This window comes from Nylanderia fulva, unplaced genomic scaffold, assembly GCF_048542155.1.
Source record: "Nylanderia fulva isolate GAGA-0341 unplaced genomic scaffold, ASM4854215v1 Scaffold143, whole genome shotgun sequence".
Taxonomy (NCBI): Eukaryota; Metazoa; Arthropoda; class Insecta; order Hymenoptera; family Formicidae; genus Nylanderia; species Nylanderia fulva.
The window spans coordinates 22474-48881 of record NW_028189655.1 but is presented as its reverse complement, the minus strand read 5'-3'; the positions used below and the strand labels follow the sequence as shown (position 1 = coordinate 48881).

General features: G+C 39.6%; 2 protein-coding genes across 2 annotated transcripts; one reads left to right on the top strand and one right to left on the bottom strand.

Moving 5' to 3' along the window:
- Positions 1-624: 624 nt before the first annotated feature.
- On the bottom strand, positions 625-5827 carry LOC146724207 (uncharacterized). The gene is given in 3 exon segments (XM_085480333.1): positions 625-2625; positions 4119-4274; positions 4277-5827. Coding segments are annotated over 3 exon segments (3708 nt in total).
- Positions 5828-8627: 2800 nt separating this feature from the next.
- LOC114929457 (uncharacterized) lies at positions 8628-26074 on the top strand. The gene is made up of 6 exons (XM_085480332.1): positions 8628-8948; positions 9405-9950; positions 10071-11426; positions 11821-13939; positions 25205-25397; positions 25441-26074. Exons 1-6 carry the CDS (start codon positions 8628-8630, stop codon positions 26072-26074), a joined length of 5169 nt encoding a protein of 1722 aa, XP_085336458.1.
- The last annotated feature ends 334 nt before the right edge of the window (positions 26075-26408 follow it).

The following is a 26408-nucleotide window of genomic DNA, read 5'->3' as shown; positions in this document are numbered from 1 at the left end:
GATCTCAAAATTTGACACCTAGGTAAAAGTCAACACCTTTAGTATTTTTTTCATAAGACCACTATTTTCGGAGATAATTGGCCATTGCCAGATTTTTTAATCACCATGTACATATTATATATATGTTTATGCATGGATATATGCATCTATATACATGTATATATATGTATATATTTCTTACATATATAAATGCATGCATAAATGCATACATATACATATACAAATACATATACACATACATGTATACACATACGTGTATGGTATAAGCATACGTGTATGATACGTATATTGATATTACCTGTAATTTTCTATAAATTACAATGTATGCAGTACGCACAATTCGCTTTTCTTCTCTTATCAATAATTGAGAAAATAGCAAATATATTCAAATAACCAGCTGTATATTTTTATAATATAACAGAATATTATATAATATACAAAACATTTTTATGCATATATAGAATGAAATGGGCCTCTCCATCGCCCATTCCCGTGAGAACGCAACCATAATATATGTATTTTTTTCGTCTCTCCGATTTTTGCAAATGAGACATTTGTATTAGACACTTTTTTGCAACAATATTTATTAGAATTACACATTTCTAGTATAATGATAAATTTTCATTATTTAGGAAAAGGTGACAGTTTATTTTCTGCTATAATTTTTAAGAAATGTTGTCTCATACGTTTAACATCAGCAGAATATGTCTCATTACAAGGATTTCCTCCTAAAGCTATAGTTGTAGCAAATGCGGCAGCAAAAATTCCACAACATATACCATCAGGTTGTGTTTGAACGTTTTCAAATATTATATTATTTTTATTTATTTGTGGATAACGGCGATGAATGTAATTTTTTTCTTTGGCCTTTAATGTTTCGTATGTACAGCCAGATAGACTGTCGTACACTCAAAGCTTGGTGCCGTCAAAAGAAATACATCGCCAGTGATTACTGCAATTTCCTCCAATAATTTGTAAGCTTTTGTCGTTACGACTTGCTTCAATTATATGAGAATATTCCAAATATTGCACACTTTGTGTCTCAAAACAAGAATTCTCTCTTATGACGCGCAAAAATCGGTCCAATGATTCGTCATTTATTTGACTATCTAAAGGTAATACATTTTCCTTTACTGAATCAAAAGGAACAACCCAATTATCAAAAAATTCTTTTTGCTTTGCCATATCGCATTCTGTTAGTTCTGTATTATTTGAGTAACTAACTACGATGCAATCATCTTGTTCTGCATTCAAAGCAGTTGCTTCCATTGATGAAATATTTGATTCGATACATTTCTTTTTTTTGACAATATTTTTATCTTCTACATTACACTGTGGAAGACTCGTTCGTCTTCTTTTTTTAGCTACTTCTTGTTGAGCTTCTATTATATAGCTTGGATTTCTAATTGGCATATGTCGATTATGCCGACTGTCCAAGATTTCCGGAAGCATGCAATGGTAATAGAAACGTGTTAAAAAGGGCAGCATTTGATTACTCCAAAATACAGTGTCTCTATTAACACGTACTATTTTCAAGCTTTTTGGCGTCCACACAGCGAAAATACAATAATCTCGCTGCGTTATATTTAACTGGCCTTGAATTCGATAGAAAAATCGGTGATTTTGATTCATTTTATCTGGATTTTTCTTATCAAAGATGCCTTTCAAATGGGGCAATATTTTTATGGCCTCTTCCGCTGTTAAATGCTCAGCTGATAAAGGACATTTTATTTCTACCAGACCATCTTCATCTATGAGTCCGTCTGGAGAAGCACCCAAACACGGATTTTTAATATCAATAAATAATCCGCAAATTTTTATCTCCTTTTTTAATGTTACGGCCAATTCTTTTCTCGCAATTTTTTCCATTTCGCGACTATATTTTATAGCCGCAGTATCAATAGAGGGAGGAAATAAAATGTTTTTTACGGTTGCGGCGCAAGACGTTGTCGGTTTCATGCGACATACAATTCCAAAATTAGACGCCGTCAACAGTTCCTGTCTCAGTGAATGCCACAAATCTAAATCACTTTGCTCTATTGTATTACGTTCAATTTGTCTCCAATTTTTCCCATTTTCAAACAACTTTTCCAAATGATTTTGTAGAAGTTGTTCAAAAACCTCGGGTAGAAGATCAGGTTTTTGTGATTGCGGACCGTAATGACAATCTGTTCCTGACTTTCTTTTACATTTTTGTCGTCCATCAATTTTCCGAGATTCTCTAGTTCTTGCAACTTTAATTTGTCGTCGCTTTTCCAGAATCTCGACAGTAGGAGGAACATTTTTATCCATGTTTTTATGCATTTCCGTAAGATCTTGTTTCGAATTATATTGCAAAACTGCCCCCGCAACTTTAGCATTGTAAGAGCCTCGGTTACTAAAATTAATGCGCTTACCAGCAATTTCTTTGCAGATTATCGAATTGAACGACTCTACAGGATTGTTGGTGTATTTGTACAACAAACCGTCGGAATAAGCACTTAAATATATGATAGCCTTCTCTACTCTTTGGTAAAGATCGTGTAATTTGAGAAACGGTACATAATTTTTCTTCGTTTCATCAAGGTCACATATACGACCGCGTTCCTTACATCGTTTATGTTCACCAAATATATGACTAGGAATGTTTAATATCCCCCAAAGTGGAGAGGGCAGCAATGGCACTACAACGCCTGCTGCCCAATCTCGGGGGACCTGGCGGAAGTGTAAGGAAGTTGTACGCCGGGACTGTACACGCCATGCTGCTGTACGGGGCCCCAGTATGGTCGAAATGCCTGGGGGCTGCCCGCGGTCCCAGAGATGCACTGAGACAGGTGCAGAAGCGGGTAGCCAACAGGATATGCAGGGGCTACCGTACGGTCAGCTGGGCGGCGACGGGGGTGCTCTCTGGAGTGCCCCCCGTTGAGATGCTCGCCCGCATGTATGCTGAGGTGTACACGCGCACGCGTGGATACCAGCGGGCGGGCATCACTATGACGGAAAGTCTCCGGCGTACTGTGAGGGTCCACTCCCGACGGGCGCTGATCCAAAGTTGGAAGGAATTCCTGGCGGACCAAACACTGCCAGGACAGCGCACCGTCGGGGCCATACAGCCCTGTCTAGAAAACTGGTTAGACAGGGCCAAAGGTGGGGTATCCTACCACATGACGCAGGTGCTCACCGAACAGGTGCTCACCGGACACGGGGCGGCGTGGATCGGGGGGGGTTTGTCCCAAACATACCCGCGTCAATAATTGACGCGAGATGAGGGTTCCGGGGGGGGGGGGGCGGGGACAACTAAGTCCCAAGGGCCCTCCCCCCCGGGAGCCTCACGCGGGCCGGGCGCGTGGGCGCGTCACCCCACTATGGGGGGGCGCCCTATGTGCCCGGCTAGGGCAAACCCTTCCGGCCGCGGCCGATCACTTGCTCTCAGAGGAGCGGGGGGGGGGACGCGGCTGGGGGGGCCGAGGGGGAGCCACGCGTCCCCGGCGGGTAGGCGCTGTCTGTCAGGCCGGGGCGCCTGGGTCCCCCTCTGTGAGGACGTGACGCGCGGGGCCCTCTCGCCGGGAGCCAGGAGACACCGGCGGGAGGGCAACGCCGTCCACGGAAGGGGGTTCCTCTCCTTCAGAGAGGAGCCCTCTGGTAAGGGCTCCCCTGGTGGAACGCCGAACCGGGTCACCCTCTAGGGGGTCCGGGGGTCGCGACCACCGGGGGGGCGGGGGGCGATGGCTCGAGCGGGAGTTCTCGAGCCATAGCCCCGCCCCCCAAACTCTTTGGGAGGGCGCGGTGTGGGGTCGGTGTCGCCCTGCGCCGCAACCAGGACGGAACCGCGCAGTCATTGACTGCGCGGTCGGGGAGGGGTCTTGGCCGCAAGGCTAAGGCAGCTCCCCGGAGATGGCTTGGCGGGGGGGCGGCGGGACGGCATGGGATTCCAGCATCCTCGCCGTCCCCTATCCAACGCCCGAGATGGACACCCGCTGAGGTTTTAGTGAGGTAGGTCTTGGGCCCCCTGGTCGAACCATTCGTGGCTCGACCAAGGGGAACAAGGAGTCCCACATAACCCACACCCCTACCCGGGGGTGTGTGGTACCATGACGGTTTCCCCAGCGTCACAAAAAAAAAAAAAAAAAAATAGGAATGTTTAATATATCTTTTTGTAATTCTCTAGCTTTATCATGGTGAGGTTGCTCTTGTTTATTTCGTAAATCAATTGCTTCTATCACTTTTGTTCGTATGTTCATAATGTTGTTCTTTACAACATTTTGTAGCTGGACAAAACCGCGCTTTCTATGCATTTAGTCGGCTGAGTTGTCCCTGCTACCGCCTGCAGCTTTTTGCATAGATTGCGAAGCAAATGATTGGTGCATTCTATTTTTTTCACGGTCACCATTTGTTCCCGATATGGTCTGCTATCAATGATGGCCTGATAGACGCTGCTATCGCCATCGGCAATAACTGTTCTAAAAATTAATCCATGCATTTCCAGGCTACTTTTAAAGCCTTCTGCAATGGCGTCGCTCTCCATACTTGTGGAGCTTGCGTTACGATCGAAATTTCTATAGCATTTATGGTTTTTTGGTTCAATTCCGTTTCGTTCCGCTACATCGCATATCGTACAATATTTATTGCGGATACCGATAAAAAGAACTTTTTTCGTGTGGTAACCAATTAAAGTACCAACACCGGAAAGAAAATTGTAGGCGTGGCCGTACAATCTTTTACTCCAACTACCATCAGCTATTACAGTTATGTACGGAATACCGTTTATAACATCGTTCCTTTCGAGAGCCAGTTGCTTTTCAGTTTGGCCAGCCATTTTCATATTTTCCATGGCTGTTTTCTCAAACTCGTCTACTAACATATCTCGATTTTGAATATAACTTTTATCGGACATACATTGAATATTCATAGCTGCACACAGCTCTTCCAATTGGGCATAGCCAATTCCCACTGTAATAGTTCCTATTGCAGCAGCCATATCAATGCTTAATATTTTCGGATCTTTGGGTTCTGACCAGAATTCGGCTTCAGTATTGCACATTTGGCATTTGAAAGTAAAATGCGTCTTAAACTTTTCGGTTTTAGTTTTTATGAGTTTCCAATCTTTAAATTGGCACTCTATTCTTTTTATATTATTATTGAATACTCTCTGGAGTTCTTTCCATACATGAGAAAAGTCGACAATGCGACGGCCTTCAGGCAAGCTTTCCTGGATACGATTTATATCCAGTGGGCCATTCTCGATAACAAAATAATCATCTTCGCAAAGTTCGATATCTTCATTACAAATATCTGTTTCAGAAATTGACTCCAGGCATTGCACTTTTTGAGTACTAACTTGAGAATCTATTGTATCGAAATCCAATTCCACCGATTTTTGAAAATCGATGGATTCATTGCTAGTATTCTTATATGTGCTATTCCTAGAGTCATTTTCCTCTTGGCCTTCGGTTTTAGTTTTTATGACTTTCCAATCTTTAAATTGGCACTCTATTTCTTTCATATGATTCTTGAATAATCTCTGGAGTTCATTCCACATATGAGAAAAATTGACAATGCGACGCCCTTGAAGCATGCTTTCCTGGATATTATTTATATCCAGAGGGCTATTCTTGACAACAAAATGATTGTTATCTTCGCAAAGTTCGTCATTTTTATTACACGTACCTGTATTTGAATTTGACTCCAGGCATTGCATCGCGGGTACTAACGATTGGATACTAACTTTTAAATTTATTGTATCAGATAGCAATTCCGCCGATTTCTGATTATCAATGGATTCATTGTTAGTATCCTTAAATGTGCTATACCTGGAGTCATTTTCCTCTTGTCTCTCTTTCTTCAGCATCCGTCGCCTGCAAAAAAAAATAATGTTAAAATATTGTTAAAAAAATTAAATGTATCAATTATTATATAATTATCAAAAAATTTTTGAAAAATAAATGCAGTCTCTTGTTTATAAATCTATATCTTATTCAAACTATATTATATTATACAATAAAGTTTTAATATAAATGTTTTATTTTTATACTAACAATAAGCAGAGGATACATAAACCGTATCTGATGTAAAGAAGCAGTTTACGAATAAATAAGTCTGGCATAAAATATCTTCCAGAACGCACATGCAAATCGTTCTGGGAAAAGATATTTTAGAAGCAACTAACAGACGAATAAATCGTCTCTGATATAAAATATCTTTTTTTAATAACCAGAACGCACATGCAATTCGTTCTGGGAGAAGATATTTTTAAAGCAACTAACAGACGAATAAATCGTCTCTGATATAAAATATCTTTTTTTAATAACCAGAACGCACATGCAATTCGTTCTAGGAGAAGATATTTTTAAAGCAACTAACAGACGAATAAATCGTCTCTGATATAAAATATCTTTTTTTAATAACCAGAACGCACATGCAAATCGTTCTGGGAGAAGATATTTTTCTTTTTTTTGTCACTACTGCAACTTTATAACTATTAGTATTACTATTGTACTATTGTAACTACTACTTATTATTACTATAATATTTCTACTACTAGCAACTATTTAAAATAAGCAAGAGACTGCTTTATATTTCAGAAATTGTTACTTTAGAAAATATGTATATAATGTAAAAAAAATTTATAACAATTGAACTCCATAAATATTGAATAAGAATATAATCTATATATATATATAAATATATATACACACACGCGCGCACACACACACACACACACACACACACACACACACACATATATATATATATACAGAGTATCCCAAAAAGATCGGAACACTGAAAAATCCCGAAAAGTATACGTTTTACAGAAAAAAGTTTTAGACAAAAGTTATAAAAAATCTATTTATTGATCTGATCAGTTTGACCTTGGACAGTGTTACCAAGGTCAGAATAAGGTTACCTTAAATTTCTTAGATGTAATCCTATATTTTTTATTACATATTCTTGTAGCTTATCTCGAGGGCTTTCCAAAACACTATAATAAAATAATTTTTCATAAAGTGCTCTTTGAGTTATAAAGGTTAGAAGCTAACAATTTTTTGACATAAACTATATCTTTATAAAATATTCCATTTTTGATAATCATACGTACTTTTTTTGCACAGTATAATAAGAAATCAATTTATTAAAGAAAACAGATAATTGAATATGTAATATTCAATATGCAGCAGCATACTTTTTTTATAAGCAACTGTGTTTTTTTACACCAATTTATTGGTCTCATTATTCCGTGCAAAAAAGATATGATTACCGAATATGGAATATTTTACAAAGATATTTTACATTTTATGTCAAAAAATTGTTAGCCTTTATAAATCAAAGGGTACTCCATAAAAAATATTTTTATTAGTGTTTTGGAAAGCTCTCCAGATAAGCTACAAGAATATGTAATAAAAATTATAGGATTCCATCTAAGAAATTCAAGGTGACCTTATTCTAATCTTGGTACCGCCGTCCAAGGTCAAACTTATAAGATCAATAAATTGATTTTTTATAACTTTTGTCTGAATCTTTTTTCTGTAAAACGTATACTTTTCGAGATTTTTCAGTGTTCCGATCCTTTTTGGGACACTCTGTATATATATATATATATATATATATATATATATATATAATATATACACATACCTATTGATATATTTAGCAATCTGTCTATCTATCGAACTATCTATCATCTATCGATCAATCTATCTATCTATCTATCTATCTATCGATCTATCTGTCTCTTCTCTCTTTTTTACATTGCATTCTTTTATATATGTACACGTATATAATAATTTTTTAAAAATATTGTACATTACAAAAGTAAAAATAATTAAATTTATAATCTAATAATATATAAAAATCTTTTATGAATATTGTTGAGAAACAGACAAATAATTTTGAATGGTAATTTCGTGTTAAATTAATTGTAAGTAAAAATAAGCGTTAGAGGTAAGACCCCGCTTTTTCAAAACAAACTTGTTATTCCCCGCCAGCGAGGCAAGGACAGCAGTTATCAATATTGATCGGTATGAGCCATCAGCCTTTGACCGCGTGATTTTGGTTCTTTCACTCGGTCGGAAATCAATACCGGCCAATCGTGATTCTTCGAAAAAACGTGCGTCCCCTCCAAGAGGTTCGTGTCGAGATCTCGCGCCTCTGCGAAGAACGCCCCGACTCTAAGCGTTCTCTTCTTCGTCAAACTGTAAAGTTAGCGACACCGAAAATCAGAACGACTACAGATCGGTTGAGTAATTTCGGAAATGATTTATAAGACTGAACGTGCCCTCGATAAATAAACTAATTTGTGATACTGCATTAGGAGTGTTATCTCCCGAAAGTCCTCTTGTCATCGCAAATACTTGGTCTCGCTGAAAACTACCGGTGCTTGCTACGACGGTTCCGTGCTGCCTGACCACGCGTGTCACGATCGGCAATCTCACGGATCCAAGGGTGGCTCGCTCTTTGTCGCCCTCTTAATCAGCTGCTCAGTCCTTCGCGCTTTTTCTGAGCGACACCGGCGTCCGCGGTCAACGCGAAGAAAAAAAAGGGGAAACCCACTTCGCGTACACGACATTGTTGGTCCTTCGAGCCGGATCGAAGGAATTGTGTAAGCTCAACGACCTTGAAAGTGACCACTGTGACGGAGATCTGACAACATCATGAGTGAGCAGTTGCTTGCCAAGCAGCAGTCACAACTGCACTCGGTGGCGCGAGCTCTTCCGAATTTTAAAAAACTTGGAAAGAACAATTATACGCCAGCGCTAATTCGATCGCGACTGACGGGACTGAAAGAAGCTTGGGCGCTGTGCACGGCCTCTCACGCTGCGCTGGTCCATGTTTTCCCAGGGGCCAAACGGAAGGACGTTAGCTACTTCGACAATGCGGAGTTCGAGGAACACGAGGAGATCTTCCAGAGGACGGCGGACTACATGATGGAATGCCTCGAAGAATTGGAGCCTCCTCTCAACTCAACTCCATTGGCAAGTCCACCGGCGTTCGGAAATCCCTCCGCGTTACTATATCTATCAATATACCCCCGTTCTCGGGAACCCATGAGGACTGGGAGAATTTTCGCGATCGATTCACGTCGCTCATAATTAAAAATACAGAGTTAACTGCATTTTCCCGCATGCATTACTTAGCGTCTAGTCTCTCCGGGCGTGCTCTGGAATCGATACGAACTGTCCCAGTCACCGCCGACAATTTTGAAGTCGCTTGGCGATTGCTAGTCTCGCTAGTCGCGCTACGATAACAAACGGCGACTAGTCGGCGTGCATGTCTCCGCGCTATGCAACCTGCCGGCCGTCACGCGCGAATCGGCCGTCGAGCTTAGCGAACTCCAGGATAAAGCCAATCGAGCTATTGCGTCGCTCAGAAATCTCCACCGTTCGTCAGACGAAATTTTGAGTGATGTCCTAGTTCATCTCGTCACTCAGCGGCTTGATCACGCCACGCACAAGGCGTGGCGATTGAAAGGAGGCGATGATGCCGCGATTCCAACATTCGAGGACTTAGATAGATTTATCTCCGCGCGCGTGCGAGCCTTGGAAGAACTCACGTCTCATAATGCGGCTAAGTCTACGCGTTCGTCAAAATCCGCTTCCGTGAACGCCGTTACCACGTCTCCAGCCTCGTGTCCGATTTGTAAAGCGAGTCATTACTTGAGTAAGTGTCCGCAATTTATTAAGAAAGGTCCGAGTCAACGCATGGAGTTTATCAAACAACACCAAAGGTGCATTAATTGTCTCAGTACGAAACACGCCTTGTATTCATGCCCAAGCCAATACACTTGTCGCCGATGCCAGAAAAGGCATCATTCGATGCTCCATGTTGATTCAGTCTCATGCGCTACCGCCTCGGTAGTCACTGCTGAATCGACTCCGCCGGTCGAAGCGAGAGGTAATCGCGGCGCGGTGGCGTTGTTTGCTTCGCAAGAATTATCGCATCGAACTCCGGTACTCCTTGCGACGGCGCGAGTCACGGTTCGTTCACCGGCGGGTCGCGACGCGAACGTGCGAGCGTAGCTCGCTCCGGGATCGGAGATAACTTTCATGTCCGCTCGGCTTGCGCAAACCTTAAGACTGCGTCGTTTCCAAGATCAGTTTTCACTCTCTGCCATCTGCGGTCTTAAAGCGGATAACTGCAAGTTTGCAACTCAAATTACGATCTCGCCGCAAAATAAATCTGAGCCGAGTCTCACAATCACTGCGTCGATTTTGCCTTCACTCGCTGATTACAATTCGGGGCTCGATCGAGCCAGATGCAACTGGAATCATCTCGCGGATCTCGCTCTAGCAGATCCTCACTTCAATGGTTCTGATCCCATTGAGCTCCTCATCGGCGCCGATATCTATGGCGAGATATTCCTTGGCGAAATGCAAAAGGGACCTCGCGGGCAGCCCTATGCATTAAATACCATTTTTGGATGGGCAGTATCCGGCCCTACGAGTGTGTCAATTCAATCCCGCCGAACAATCACTGTTCAACATTGTTCGGCCTCAACGTCGCTTGCGCTCGATCGCGAACTGAGAAGATTTTGGGAGATCGAGGAAGTTCCGCGACAGACTGTACTCGGCCCGGAGAAACAACGATGCAAGGATTTCTTCATGACCACTCATTCGCGTTGTTCCGACGGCCGATACATTGTGCGCCTTCCATTTAAACGTGATCCTCCCATTAATATCGGTCGTTCTCGCGATACCGCTGAGCGATGTCTAAAAAGCTTACTTCGACGCTTTGAAATTAACGCCGAGCTAAAACAACAATATTTCAATTTCATGCGGGAATACGAAGCTCTGGGACACATGCGAAAAGCCTCACCTCTCTCAGAATTCTTTCAGTGCGTGTATATTCCTCACCATCCCGTCTTTCGCGACGGTAGTGCGACCACACACTTGCGCGTGGTATTCAATGCGTCGAGTCTAACGTCAAGCGGGAAATCGCTTAATGATAATTTGCTTCCAGGACCGAAACTACAAACGGACTTGGCGGCAGTCGTGATGCGATGGCGACAGTTTCGCTACGTATACTCGGCCGATGTCGAGAAAATGTATAGGCAGATTGTCGTTGATCCGCGTGACACAGATTATCAACGCATATTATGGGTGGATACCGAGACGGAGCGCATGCAAGATTATAAGCTCTTGACCGTGACGTACGGTATGGCGTCGGCGCCGTTTTTGGCGTTACGAGTGCTGCGCCAACTGGTCCGCGATGAAGAGCATTCCTATCCGTTAGCCGTGTTCGTCCTGACGGATAACATTTATGTTGACGACGTCTTGTTCGGCGCCGAAGATATCTCTCTGCTTCGGCAGGCGCGCGATCAAGTATGCTCACTGCTGCGCTGCGGCCAATTCAATTTGCGCAAGTGGTCCAGTAACTCGTCGGCTCTTCTGAGCGACATTGATGACAACGATCACGGTTTAGCCTGCAGCAAGGACCTTCAACCAGGCGAAAAGGTTAAAGTCCTCGGGATATGCTGGCACCCCGCTCAGGACGTGTTTCAGTTCCGCATTTCCTGCCCTCCCTCTGTCTCGATAACGAAGAGATCGATTCTCTCGAATATCGCGCGAATATTCGACCCGTTGGGGTAGAGTGCTCCGGTCACAATAACGGTAAAAATCTTTCTTCAGCGACTGTGGCAATCACAGCTCGACTGGGATGACCAATTTCCCACCGATCTCGCTGATGAGTGGGAAGTTATTCGGGCGTCGCTCCTGTCCCTTGATGGCCTTCAGCTCGATCGATGGGTTCGACGCGGATCGGATACGACGGCCTGCGAGCTGCACGGGTTCGCGGACGCGTTCTCTCAGGCGTATGGTTTATCTGAGGCTTCTTTCGATCTCCGGAGAGGTCTCCTCGATGCTCCTCGTCGGAAAGTCTAGGGTCGCGCCCGTTAAGTCACTGAGCATTCCGCGGTTGGAGCTCGCAGCAGCGGTGCTGCTCTCCAGATTAATGGAGTTCGTGATCACGTCCCTCCACCTTTCCGAGGTTCCGTGTTACTGCTGGACGGACTCCACGGTCGTCCTTGCGTGGGTTACGCAACATCCGTCAAGGTGGCGAACGTTCGTGGCAAATCGCGTCGCGGAAACCCAGACCCGACTTCCCTCCGCTTCGTGGCGACACGTGCTCACCATCGACAACCCCGCCGACTGTGCGTCTCGCGGAATTCCCGGGCATCAGCTCGCATCCCATCCGTTGTGGTGGCATGGTCCATTGTGGCTTAGGCTTCCGATCTCCGACTGGCCGGTGACTGTCGACCCTCACCCTGAGACCTCAATGGAACAAAATGTAAAGACGCAGGTTCTCGTCGCGATGCCGAGAGACCCTGTCTTGTGGGACCTAGCCGCGCGCCACTCGTCGTGGCCGAAGCTAATGCGCATTACCGCCTACGTTATGCGATTTATCTCGCGTACTCGCGGACGTATTACTTTGCCGGCTGGGCGCGTCGAGAGTCCCTCATCCTTGACGGTTCACGAAATTCAACGCGCGACGAACTTTTGGGTAAAAACCATTCAAGCGGAGCTATTCGCGCGCGAGCTGACCGCGCTTCGAAGGGGAGACGCGCTCTCGTCGAAAAGCGTACTGTTGCCTCTCGCGCCGTATTTGGACGAAGATCAAATAATTCGTGTAGGTGGGCGGTTGTCGCGGGCGCCCATCCCGGCTCACGTCAAACATCCGATCGTTCTCGCGTCCCATCCTCTCGTCCAGCTCCTCATACAGGATATTCACAGGCGATATCTCCATGTCGGCATCCAGCTTACTCTGGCTACGCTGCGGCGAAGGTACTGGGTGATCCGAGCTCGCGGTGCGGTCAGATCGGTCATCCATCGGTGTGTCGCGTGCACTCGCGAGCGAGCTGCCGTCCCGACACAGCTTATGGGGAACCTCCCGCAATTCAGAGTCTCTCCTCCCGCGCGCGCATTCATTCATTGCGGAATGGATTATGCCGGCCCGATACTAGTTCGAGCGATGTCTGGGCGCGGAGTGGCCTCCCGAAAGGCCTACATCGCCATATTCGTGTGTATGGCAACGCGCGCAGTACATTTGGAGTTGGTCGAGGGGTACGCCACTCCGGCATTTTTAGGGGCCTATTCGCGATTTGTGGCTCGACGGGGTCTTCCGACGGCGGTGTACGCCGATAACGGGACCACCTTCGTCGGAGCGGATCGCGAACTCACGGTCGCGTTTAGAGCGGCTCTTCGCGATCCCGTGTTTTTGAACAGGACAGCTTTGGACAATGTTGAGTGGCATTTTCTGCCTCCCTCAGCCCCTCATTTTGGCGTCCTATGGGAGGCCGGTGTACGAAGCGTGAAGCATCACATTCGCCGGGTGGTCGGAGCGCACACGCTGACGTTCGAGGAGTTCTCCACGCTTCTTTCTAACGTCGAAGCATGCCTCAAATCTAGGCCCATAGCACCGCTCTCCGACTCGATAGATACATACGATCCGCTGACCCCCGGGCATTTCCTCATTGGTGCTGCTTTTAACTCGAGTCCGGAGCCTTCCCTGTTACAAGTAAAAGAAAATCGCCTATCTCGATGGCAGTTGGTTCGGCAGCTCACCGAGCGTTTTTGGAAGTTGTGGCAGAGCGATTATATTAACATGCTGCAACAGCGGGGAAAATGGCGACATATTGAGAAGCCAAATATTCGGGTGGGACAGTTGGTTTTGCTTCGCAATCCACTGCTTCCACCGTGCAAATGGGAGCTCGGCCGCGTTGTTTTGTGTCACCCGGGTCTCGACGAATTGGTTCGCGTTGTTACGGTAAAAACGGCGTCGTCCGAATACAAGCGTCCGATCGGTAGACTGTGCCTTCTGCCGATCGATATTGAGCAGTCGGAAAGCGCCGACAAGCGATGTCAAGTCTCGCCTCGACGTGCCGAACGCCTCGCTCAATTCTACTCGAAACCTTTCCTGCCTCATGAGTCACTCGCATCTTTCTTTCGAAACTATTATTTCAAGGCGGGCGGTATGTTGAGAAACAGACAAATAATTTTGAATGGTAATTTCGTGTTAAATTAATTGTAAGTAAAAATAAGCGTTAGAGGTAAGACCCCGCTTTTTCAAAACAAACTTGTTATTCCCCGCCAGCGAGGCAAGGACAGCAGTTATCAATATTGATCGGTATGAGCCATCATCCTTTGACCGCGTGATTTTGGTTCCTTCACTCGGTCGGAAATTAATACCGGCCAATCGTGATTCTTTGAAAAAACGTGCGTCCCCTCCAAGAGGTTCGTGTCGAGATCTCGCGCCTCTGCGAAGAACGCCCCGACTCTAAGCGTTCTCTTCTTCGTCAAACTGTAAAGTTAGCGACACCAAAAATCAGAACGACTACAGATCGGTTGAGTAATTTCGGAAATGATTTATAAGACTGAACGTGCCCTCGATAAATAAACTAATTTGTGATACTGCATTAGGAGTGTTATCTCCCGAAAGTCCTCTTGTCATCGCAAATACTTGGTCTCGCTGAAAACTACCGGTGCTCGCTACGACGGTTCCGTGCTACCTGACCACGCGTGTCACGATCGGCAATCTCACGGATCCAAGGGTGGCTCGCTCTTTGTCGCCCTCTCAATTAGCTGCTCAGTCCTTCGCGCTCTTTCTGAGCAACACCGGCGTCCGCGGTCAACGCGAAGAAAAAAAAAGGGGAAACCCACTTTGCGTACGCGACAAATATAATGATTACAAAGTTTTAGTAGATAATTTTTTGTAATAAATAAATGATTTATTCTTATCTAAATACTGCTCTGTTTTGATAATAATAGCATTATTATGTATTCAATCTCTAAAATACTTTTATATAAATCATTACAAAGAATTATTTACTTTATAATCAATTATAATTATTATAGATAGACCTGTTTATACATACACAGACATATATATATTGTGTGTGTGTGTATGTGGATAAACAGGCCTATCTATAATAATTATAATTGATTATAAAGTAAATAATTCTTTGTAATAAATGATTTATATAAAAGTATTTTAGAGATTGAATACATAATAATGCTATTATTATCAAAACAGAGCAGTAGTTAGATAAGAATAAATCATATAAATAATTTATTTATTACAAAAAATTATCTACTAAAACTTTGTAATCATTATATTCATAAAAGATTTTTATATATTATTAGATTATAAATTTAATTATTTTTACTTTTGTAATGTACAATATTTTTAAAAAATTATTATATACGTGTACATATATAAAAGAATGCAATGTAGAAAAGAGAGAAGAGATAGATAGATCGATCGATAGATAGATAGATAGATAGGTTGATCAATAGATGATAGATAGTTCGATAGATAAACATATTGCTAAATAAATCAATAGGTATGTGTATATATTATATATATATATATATATAGATAGATAGATAGATATTTTTACACTCTAATATATATGTGTATATATATATATATATATATATACAGGGTGTCCTGCAACGTAATGTCCACAGTAAAACTTTATATTCTTGGGATCATTCTAAGTCAAAAAGTACACGTATGCCCTAAAGTCGATTACAGCGAAAAGACGAAATTGCATATAATAAGATAAATATTATTTATTGAAGATAATAATTTTATTTATTGAACAATAATATTATAGAATTACTTTATAAACTGTGCGATAATATAGATCATAAAGGTGTTTTTCTCACACTTGTGCGGTAAAATAAGGCATACATTGAATCGTTGAGAAATTCATCTTCCGCACGCTAAACGCAATCGAAATTGGAACTTTCGTTGCTGGCATTACAAAAAATAATTACATACGTTGTCATAGTAAAAAATAAATAATAAATAAATGTGTAAATAATAATTAAAAAATAATTTTTAATTATTATTACAAACATTAATTTTTATTATTTATACATTTATTTATTATTCATTTTTTTTACTATGATAACACATGTAATTTTTTTTGTAATACCAGTAACAAAAGTTCCAATTTCGATTGCGTTTAGCGTGCGGAAGATGAATTTCTCAACGATTCAATGTATGCCTTATTTTACCGCACAAGTGTGAGAAAAACACCTTTATGATCTATATTATCGCACAGTTTATAAAGTAATTCTATAATATTATTGTTCAATAAATAAAATTATTATCTTCAATAAATAATATTTATCTTATTATATGCAATTTCGTCTTTTTGCTGTAATCGACTTTAGGGCATACGTGTACTTTTTGACTTATTGTTAGAATAATCCCAAGAAAATAAAATTTTACTGTGGACATTACGTTGCAGGACACCCTGTATATATATATATAAAAAGAGAGACCGATCTGTAATAATTATAATTGATTATAAAGTACATAATTCTTTGTAATAAATAAATGATTTATATGAAAGTATTTTCGAAATTAAGCAGATAATAATATTATCATTATCGGAATAGAGCAGTAGTTAGATAAGATTGTATTGAAAGAGATAGATTTTATTTTTGATTATATAGATATTGTGAGTATTTATATGTATATATAAAATTTATATATTTATTTATATTTGTCTACTATATGCGCACAATAAACATTTATAATTTCTATAAAAGCAGGCTATCTCAAGTAGTAAAATATAATATAAATAAAACGGATAAAAATAATCTTGTAAGTTCCTATAAAATTTTTTTATAACGCATCGCGATACTTGTATAAAAACGGATATATGTCTATGAAAAATTATTCACTTTTACGAAAACATCTTGTATATATGCAATATCTATATAATCAAATAAAATTATTCCTTTCAATATCTTATCTAACTACTGCTCTGTTCCGATTATAATAGTATTATAAAATATTTTCATAAAAATAATTTTTATTTATTACAAATTATCTACTAAAACTTTATAATCAATTATAATCATACAAAATTTTTATTTTTACGTGTGCATGTTGAAAGAGAAAAGACAGAGAGACAGAGAGGAATACAAAGAGACAGAGAAACAGAGACAGATAGATAGATAGATAGATCGATCGATAGGGAGGTCGATAGATAGTTGAATAGACAAATACCTAAATAGATAGATTGATATATAGATATGTAAATATATATATATATATATATATATATATATATATATAATATATATATATATATACATATCTATCTATCAATCTATCTATTTAGGTATTTGTTAATTCAACTATCTATCGATTTCCCTATCGATCTATCTAAATATATATGTATATATACAGGGTGACCCATTTTAACTTAGGCAGCCAAATAACTCGAAAAATAAGCACACTACGAAAAAATGTTTACAATCAAAATTTCGTCATTTCGAGGAGGACGTACAATGACGTTAACATCAGCCCCCCCACCTCTCCCCCTGGGCGGTGAAGGGGGGGCAAGTTTGAAATCTTAAATGGGAACCCCTATTTTTTATTGCATATTCGGAATCTTTGGCTAAAAACACATACAATTTGTCTGAAACATTTTTCTCGATTCAAGATAGATGGCGCTGTAATCGACAAAATTCAATTTCTTCGATTTCTCTTACTGAGAACCCATGCTTACGATTCTGCAATACATTAATGTGTGTGAAGTTAGCCCAGCACTTTTCGAATTTTGAATTTTTCTTGATTGTGCTGCATTGTGCTCCGTTTGTGCTGTATTGTGCCTCAAACGGCAACTCTCTAACATAAAGCACATTCAAGAAAAAACAAAAATAAAATTTTTTTGCTAGCCCAGCACTTTTTGAATTTTGAATTTTTCTTGATTGTGCTGCATTGTGCTCCGTTTGTGCTGTATTGTGCCGCAAACGGCAACTCTCTAACTCAAAGCATATCAAGAAAAACAAAAAAAAATTTTTTTGCTAGCCCAGCACTTTTCGAATTTGGATTTTTCTTGATTGTGCTGCATTGAGCTCCGTTTGTGCTGCAAACGACAACCTTCTAACTCAAAGTATATTAAAAAAAAAATAAATTTTTTTTTGCTAGCCCCGCACTTTTCGAATTTTGAATTTTTCTTGATTGTGCTGCATTGTGCTACGTTTGTGCTAACTTGTGGCGCAAATGCAAGATCGATAACACCAACAATAAAAAAACTTGTGCCATATTGTGTCGTTGGAAAAATTTCAATATCTCATTTTATTTCGATAAAACAAATTCACAAAGATAGATTAAAAAAATATTACAAAAATTAAAAAAACATAAATTACACTGCAATGCAAATATAGAATTTCTGCAAGTTGTGTTGAGTTGTGCCACTCAAAATCTACAAGACACATGTATAAAAAGCAGGGATTAGCTTGAAGGGATGAAAAAATTAATAAAAAAGGGATGAGAATGAATCATTGAACTCTATCCATTGAGATCCTTGATAAGAAAATCCTACATAATGTCTGTTCTCAATATCACCGTATCGTGCCACAATGCCTGCTAAAAGAAATAAAGTATCGCCAATCTGTATTTTTGGCTGAAATTCTGCAAGAAAATGTTCTTCCTCTATATCATTTTTTATTGCGTCGCATTCTATCAATATTTGTTTTTCGTATTTTATGTTTTTATTCATAGGTTTTTCACAGCAGATGGATCTATTATTTGGCATACCTTTTAATATAGCCGCGGATAGTTTACAATATCCGTGCTTTATAATAATATCTATATTAATAGGAATCAATAAAGATTGACGCATGATAATGCGTGAACATATGACACAATTTTTTATTTCTGCATAACTGGGATTGTCTTTAAAAACATATTGTGCAACATTTCCTATGCTTAAAAGACAGTCTATAGTTATATAATTTTTATCGATTTGAGTTTTGAAATTATTAACACCCATTAATATTTCAGTTCTTAATTTATACGTATTTTGAATGCAACCATTTTTTAAAAGACACTTAATGAATTGCATGATGTTAGTATCATTTGTTTCAATACTATTTTTATAATATTTATGAATGCATGCACATGCAATTATAGATGCGATACTATCAAATCCGCACGTATTGGTAATAACAACTTTTTTTTATCGATAGTTAGAAAGGGACATAGACTACCATTTTGCAGATTTGCGACTCCCATGCGCGTCTTTCCTGTATGACTTATATCTCAGTCTGGACAATTATCCAAATATGTTTTTCTTTTGTTTGTTTGCGTTGTGTTTTTATCTCTTCAATTATGCTCTAAATTTAATTCGTTTATATCGTCCAATATATTATCCTGAGAATCAAATTTTACTCCAATATTTGTCGGAGAATTAGAGTTGGTTTTAAACTTTTTTGATTGATTAACATAATTGGAAAATTTGATATGTCTCCAGACTGGTTGCTTTCTTTAATAATAGTCGGAATAATGTGTTCAGTTTCACTTATCGAACTACTAATGACATCATTCTTTGTTGCTGANTCATTATTTTTAGCAGAAGACCGAGAGTCATGTGCCGACATAGCCAATCGTGCTCTACCTGCAAACGATCTTAAATGAGTGACTACAAATTTATCTGCTCTCATCGGCCGTTCTTTATTATTTAATAAGATATGCTTAATATCTTTCATCTCAGACTCTACGGATGATGAGCTAGCATTTATCTCTCTATATTTAAAAATAGGGATCATTACTCCCGAATATAGTGGAAAGTAGCAAAGAAATGTTTTTATAAATTTAACGTATAAGACGGGCAACAAGAGCCAAATCGCGGATGACAATGCGTTATCCTAACGAAACTAAATCATTTTTCGTTAGAATTAAATACCGGTGCACAAGGCACCAAATTTTTACTTGGACACGGCCAAGATTTTAAATATGAAATAATCTCATATTTTGAGATTTAATTTCAATACCCCTTTAACCCCCCTACGGAAAATAAATAAATGAATGCAAGAGAAAAATATAGATCCGAAAATCGCTGAATCGGGAATATTGAAATTAAATCTCAAAATATGAGATTATTTCATATTTAAAATCTTGGCCGTGTCCAAGTAAAAATTTGGTGCCTTGTGCACCGGTATTTAATTCTAACGAAAAATGATTTAGTTTCGTTAGAATAACGCATTGTCATCCGCGATTTGGCTCTTGTTGCCCGTCTTATACGTTAAATTTATATTTATATTACAGAGCCTTGTTAAAACTCTTATATTTGATACACGCTGGCTTAAAAAATGCGTTTGTTTACCAACATTAATATATATAACAGAGAAAAGTATAGAATCGAAAGGATCTGAATAGCTCAGCTGGAAGAGCAGTCGCCCGGCAAGCGAAAGGTCTCGGGTTCGTTTCCCGATTCAGCGATTTTCGGATCTATATTTTTCTCTTGCATTCATTTATTTATTTTCCGTAGGGGGGTTAAAGGGGTATTGAAATTAAATCTCAAAATATGAGATTATTTCATATTTAAAATCTTGGCCGTGTCCAAGTAAAAATTTGGTGCCTTGTGCACCGGTATTTAATTCTAACGAAAAATGATTTAGTTTCGTTAGGATAACGCATTGTCATCCGCGATTTGGCTCTTGTTGCCCGTCTTATACGTTAAATTTATATTTATATTACAGAGCCTTGTTAAAACTCTTAGAAATGTTTTTAATTTTTGGCTTAATTGCGGAACGTAATATGAACTTGCTATATCACATTTTATTTTTGTTTCTACTAGCGTTTTGCGACACTCTTCAACAAGATTATTAGACCATGATGCAATATTACAATTTGTTATTTCCAAATCAAAATCTTCATCTTGTGTATTATTGTCATTATCTTCATATGTAACAATTTCTTCAATACCTTTTATATGATTCCTTATAAGGATACGAGCAGCTTCCGATAGAGACTCATTTCCATCATTATTTTTCCCAATTTCTTCACTGAGAGATAATAAAATAATACTCTTTATTAATTCGACGAAATGAGAAAAGTTCGTCTGCTTCGTTAATAAAGCCATAGCTCGTATATAAAATTTTTTTATTTTTGGATTTAATTGTGAAAAGAATTTCCATTTAGACACCATATTCATATAATGGTAAATATCAAGCCGTATGAAGCACTTTGGCATTTCAACAGAATGTTCTCTTAAAATTAGAGAAAAACAGGTTGTTAAATAATGTTTTAAATTTGAGTATTGCACGAAAGCTTTCACAATGGCATTAAGTAATGCCATATCAAAAACGCATATGACCGATTTAGGAATTGGAAAATTTGTTTTTTTAATCGATCCAATACGCAAGAATTCACTTAACCAATACTGAATAGCATTGACATTTTGCACAGCACTCAACATTTGAAAGACTGGCATTTTATAGTTAGGAGTATTTGTGACGGCTTGATATAAATAAATATGAGATGATAGTTCTCCATTTGGTAAATGAAATTTTTTAATTAACGAACCAGTTGCATCTATGTAAAGCGTATTGTGATATTCTAAATAAACAAGCATCTGTTCAGCTGTCCAATAATGGACAAAAAATGGATCATAGCCTATACCATGGATGGAACCTGCATGATTTATATATTTCATATTTTGCAGATTGGTATACGCACATGATCTTGTAACTTGCAAGTCGAGATCTTGTCTTTCTTGTTTTGCCTTTCTCAATGTAGTAGCTTTATATAGATGTGGAGGTTCCGAATCATACAAATTCATTATTTTTGTAGCTTCTCGCCTTCGCCATGTTGTTGCCGACAACGCACTCGTTGAAAGAGATTGTGATATCTCTACTCTTTTTTGTCCACTCAGAGGACGTTTCTTTGTGTGTTTGATGTCCGCATTAAAATTTGTCACACGACATTCCATTTGAACATCTGTGTTACCATTAGGTTTTATAATAACTTTACCAATAAAATTTGACGAGCAATCCGAACATTTTGCATAAATAGTAGCATAAATGCCCGTTACAGATATTGAACATCGTTTAAATATAAATGCACATGGTAACTTTGCAGTTTCATATATAAGTTCGAAAATTATATTTGTCCACCTACGGCGGCGTAATGTGTTATAATTTCTCTGTACCTTGCTATTAGATTTATAAATTACTGATTCGCAATCTATATTGTGCCATGTTTTTAAAGGTATATTGACATTAAGTTCTATATCTTTTTCCGTAATTGATAAATTAAATGATTCGTCGTCATCATCAGTAGATATATCAAGTTTAGTGTTAATAGGTTTATCTAAATTGTGATATTTTAAAACTTTGTCATATAACTCATATCTATTTTGCAACAATATAGTATAAATGTATTTTGGGGAAATCTTTCCCTCTAATAAAGAACTTAATTCTTTATATATAGTAGATTTTGGAACAACTACTATTCCATTTTCATCCAAAACGCATCTATATTTAGAACATAGTAATATTTTTTCTAATACATCTATTGGCGCCATGCTCAGTCATAAAAGAAAATCTGTACGAATAAAATGAGAGGTATAGAATAAAATCGAAAATAAATTTAAATATATTTTATGAAGGAAATGCCAAAATTTGCACTGAAAGTAGACGTAAGCAGACGTCTTACGCGTGACTTATTAAATCAGCCGTCGTCGGTCAGTCGTCGCTCTATAGATAAGCTTCTTCCTCCACTACTAAGGCTCGAGCGCATGCATTTGTTTTCGACCATTCCCCTCGCGCGCCAGCACTGTTCGCCGTTCGTCTCTCACGTAGCGGTATATTAAGAACATATAAAAATTTTATGTTATCGTTATTTACAACAAAAATTTTCACAATATTCACAATTTTATCTAGTTTTATTTTCAAATATAATATATATGTGTGTGTGTGTGTACATCTATAATATTAAAAATATAAAAAATAACATCAAAAATATAAAACACAAAAAATATATAAAAAATTAATAAAATTAAAAAAACAAAAATAAAAAAAACAAAATGGAACCAGAATACCGCTACGTTCACATCGTTGGTTCCGGGTAACGCAAAAAGCGGTGTGTGTGTGTGTGTGTGTGTGTGTGTGTGTATGTGTCATATTAAATATATTTATCACATATATTTATACATATTAAAATTAGATGTATAAAATGTTTTTTTATTTATTCTCATCTCTTTTTTATTAATTTTTTTATCCCTTCAAACTAATCCCTGCTTTTTATGCATGTGTCTTGTAGATTTTGAGTGGCACAACTCAACACAACTTGCAGAAATTTTATATTTGCATTGCAGTGTGATTTGTTTTTTTAATTTTTGTAATATTTTTTTAATCTATCTTTGTGAATTTGTTTTATCGAAATAAAATGAGATATTGAAATTTTTCCAACGACACAATATGGCACAAGTTTTTTTATTGTTGGTGTTATCGATCTTGCATTTGCGCTACAAATTAGCACAAACGTAGCACAATGCAGCACAATCAAGAAAAATTCAAAATTCGAAAAGTGCGGGGCTAGCAAAAAAAAATTTTTTTTTCTTGAATATGCTTTGAGTTAGAGAGTTGCCGTTTGCAGCACAATACAGTACAAACAAAGCTCAATGCAGCACAATCAAGAAAAATTCAAAATTCGAAAAGTGCTGGGCTAACTTTACACACATAATACATTAACAATAAAAATACCACGTTTTCATTGTTAATACTCGAAATTAGTCTTAAAACAAACTTCTCATTATTTTTTATTACTCATTAATTACTTCTCAAGAAACTGCTTTTAGCGTAACCCAGGAACAACGACGTGGACGTAGCAGTTTTCTGTTCCCTTCGGGGTGCTTGATTAATGTGAGTCCCCTCGCCTCTCACAATTCGGGGTGCTTGAACGTGTGGTAACCCAGCCAGTGAAGGCAAGGTCGAGTAGTGACCCAGCCAGTGAAGGCAAGGTCGAGTGGTGACCCAACCAGTTAAGGCAAGGTCGAGTAGTGACCCAGCCAGTGAAGGCAAGGTCGAGTGGTGACCCAACCAGTTAAGGCAAGGTCAAGTAGTGACCCAGTCAGTAAAGGCAAGGTCGAGTGGTGACCCAACCAGTTAAGGCAAGGTCGAGTAGTGACCCAGCCAGTGAAGGCAAGGTCGAGTGGTGACCCAACCAGTGAAGGCAAGGTCGAGTGGAGACCCAACCAGTTAAGGCAAGGTTGAGTAGTGACCCAGCCAGTGAAGGCAAGGTCGAGTGGTGACACAACCAGTTAAGGCAAGGTCAAGTAGTGACCCAGCCAGTGAAGGCAAGGTCGTGTGGTGACCCAACCAGTTAAGGCAAGATCGAGTGGTGATCCAACCAGTTAAGGCAAGGTTAAGTAGTGACCCAGCCAGTGAAGGCAAGAATATTGACTACTTCTGTAGGCGTATAATTTGCCATTTTACCAGAATTTTATCAGAGTACAAATGTTAAAAAAATACATAAACACTTGTGACTTTGGCACTAAATGCACAAAATTTTGGAGAGATACTAATGGCGTTTTTCCCTGAGAGACCTAGTGTGCATTGTTAATACTCGAAATAAGTCTTAAAACAAACTTCTCATTATTTTTTATTACTCATTAATTACTTCTCAAGAAACTGCTTTTAGCGTAACCTGCCCTTTAGGCAACTTGAATGGTCCAAAGTACCGCACAAGAAACGCCCAATTACCTGCGGCGAGTGCACACTCAGTGCGCACTCCATTTAGTGCCAAAGTCACAAGTGTTTATGTATTTTTTTAACATTTGTACTCTGATAAAATTCTGGTAAAATGGCAAATTATACGCCTACAGAAGTAGTCGATATTCTTATAACCTTTGGTGAATGTGGTAGAAATTACAGACTTACTGCCCGTACTTATGCGGAGCGATTCCCAAATCGCCGCCATTCTACTGATCAACAAATTATAAACATTGAAAGGAGATCTCGTAATAATCCACTTTATCGCGAAAGGCGAAGGAATAGACTTTATAATAATAATGACTCTTTTTTTTTTTTTTTTTTTTTTTTTTTTTACGTAATGGAAATCCTCATGGATACCCCCGCTCTCCGGGTAGAGGGCGGGCGGTTATGTGGGACTTCTCACTCCCCTTGGCCGATCCACGAATGGATCGGTCAGGGGGCGCAAGACATACCTCACTAAAACCACTACGGATACCTTCTCGGGCGTTATTAGGGGGCGGCCAGTATGCTGGTATCCCATGCCTACTAGATGCCCCCCCCCTTAATCCCTCCTGAGGAAGATGCCACTGAAGGCGGCACCCTCCCCCCCGCAAGTTCAGGTCTTTGCGGTTGCGACGCAGGGCGGTATCAACCCCACGCCGCGCCCTCCCGTTGGTTTTGGGGGGCGGGGTCACGGCTTGAGTAATATAATAATCCTAGATTGCTCGCAGTTTTGGCTATGGTTCATCAAAATCCCCATATTAGTACTCGTCAAATAGAACGAGAACTGGGAATCCCTCAAACTACGGCACATAGATTGTTACGATCAGTCAATTATCATCCGTATCATATTACTCTGGTACAGGAATTAAGTGAGGCCGACTACGTACTCAGAGTACAATTTTGTAGATGGGCTCTTGAGATGTTAGATCAGAATCCAGATTTTTTTTAGTAATATTTGTTTCAGTGATGAAGCAACATTCATCAGCAATGGTAGTCTCAATAGGCATAATTGCCACTATTGGTCACCAGAAAATCCACATTGGTATCGTAAGGTGCTTAATCAACATCGTTGGAGTTTGTATGTATGGGTAGGCATTTGCAATGGCCAAGTCATTGGACCTCATTTTTTTGAACGTCCAATTAATAGTCCAATGTATTTAAACTTCCTCGAAAATGATTTGCCAGCATACCTAGAGAATGTTCCCCTTGCAGTTAGACTAAATTTACGGTATCAAACAGATGGTGCTCCTGCTCATTATGCTCGTCTTGTACGGATGTTTTTGAATCAAAGGTTCCCAAATCGGTGGATAGGGCGGGATGGACCAGTTCTGTGGCCTCCGAGATCACCGGATTTGAACCCCCTTGATTTCTTTTTATGGGAATACGTTAAAGATGCAGTGTATAGTGAAGCTCCAACGACAAGATTGAATATGATGGAAAGAATAAGAAGAGCTTGTGAAGCTATAACTCCTTTAATGCTAGAAAATGTACAACGTAACTTTCGCTGTCGATTACTGTTATCCTTAGAAAATAATGGTGCACACTTTGAGCATCTCCTTCATGCGGAGAGAGCTGATAACAATGCAATCTTGCCTTAACTGGTTGGGTTGTGACCGAACCTGTATGGGTAGGGATCCCTCCTTCGGACTTACCGATCACAGGGGCCACCGCTTTCACCGGTAAGGTCGCCAGTTCTTTTATCCTATACAAAGAACAAGGTATTGAGTGCCGCCGAGGACCCTTTGTCGCCGCCGTCCTTTGTGACGCCGCGCGCCGCCTTTGATGGTCGCCGCCGCTGCGTTGAACGTAGTCGAGTCGGGATGACGCAATCCGCGCTCGAGGCAGGTAATCCAGGTACGTACTCACTTTCTCACTTATTTCCAGGTCGACGCGAGATCTTTCACCCCTACGCGGTTAGGAAAAATTCGAGAG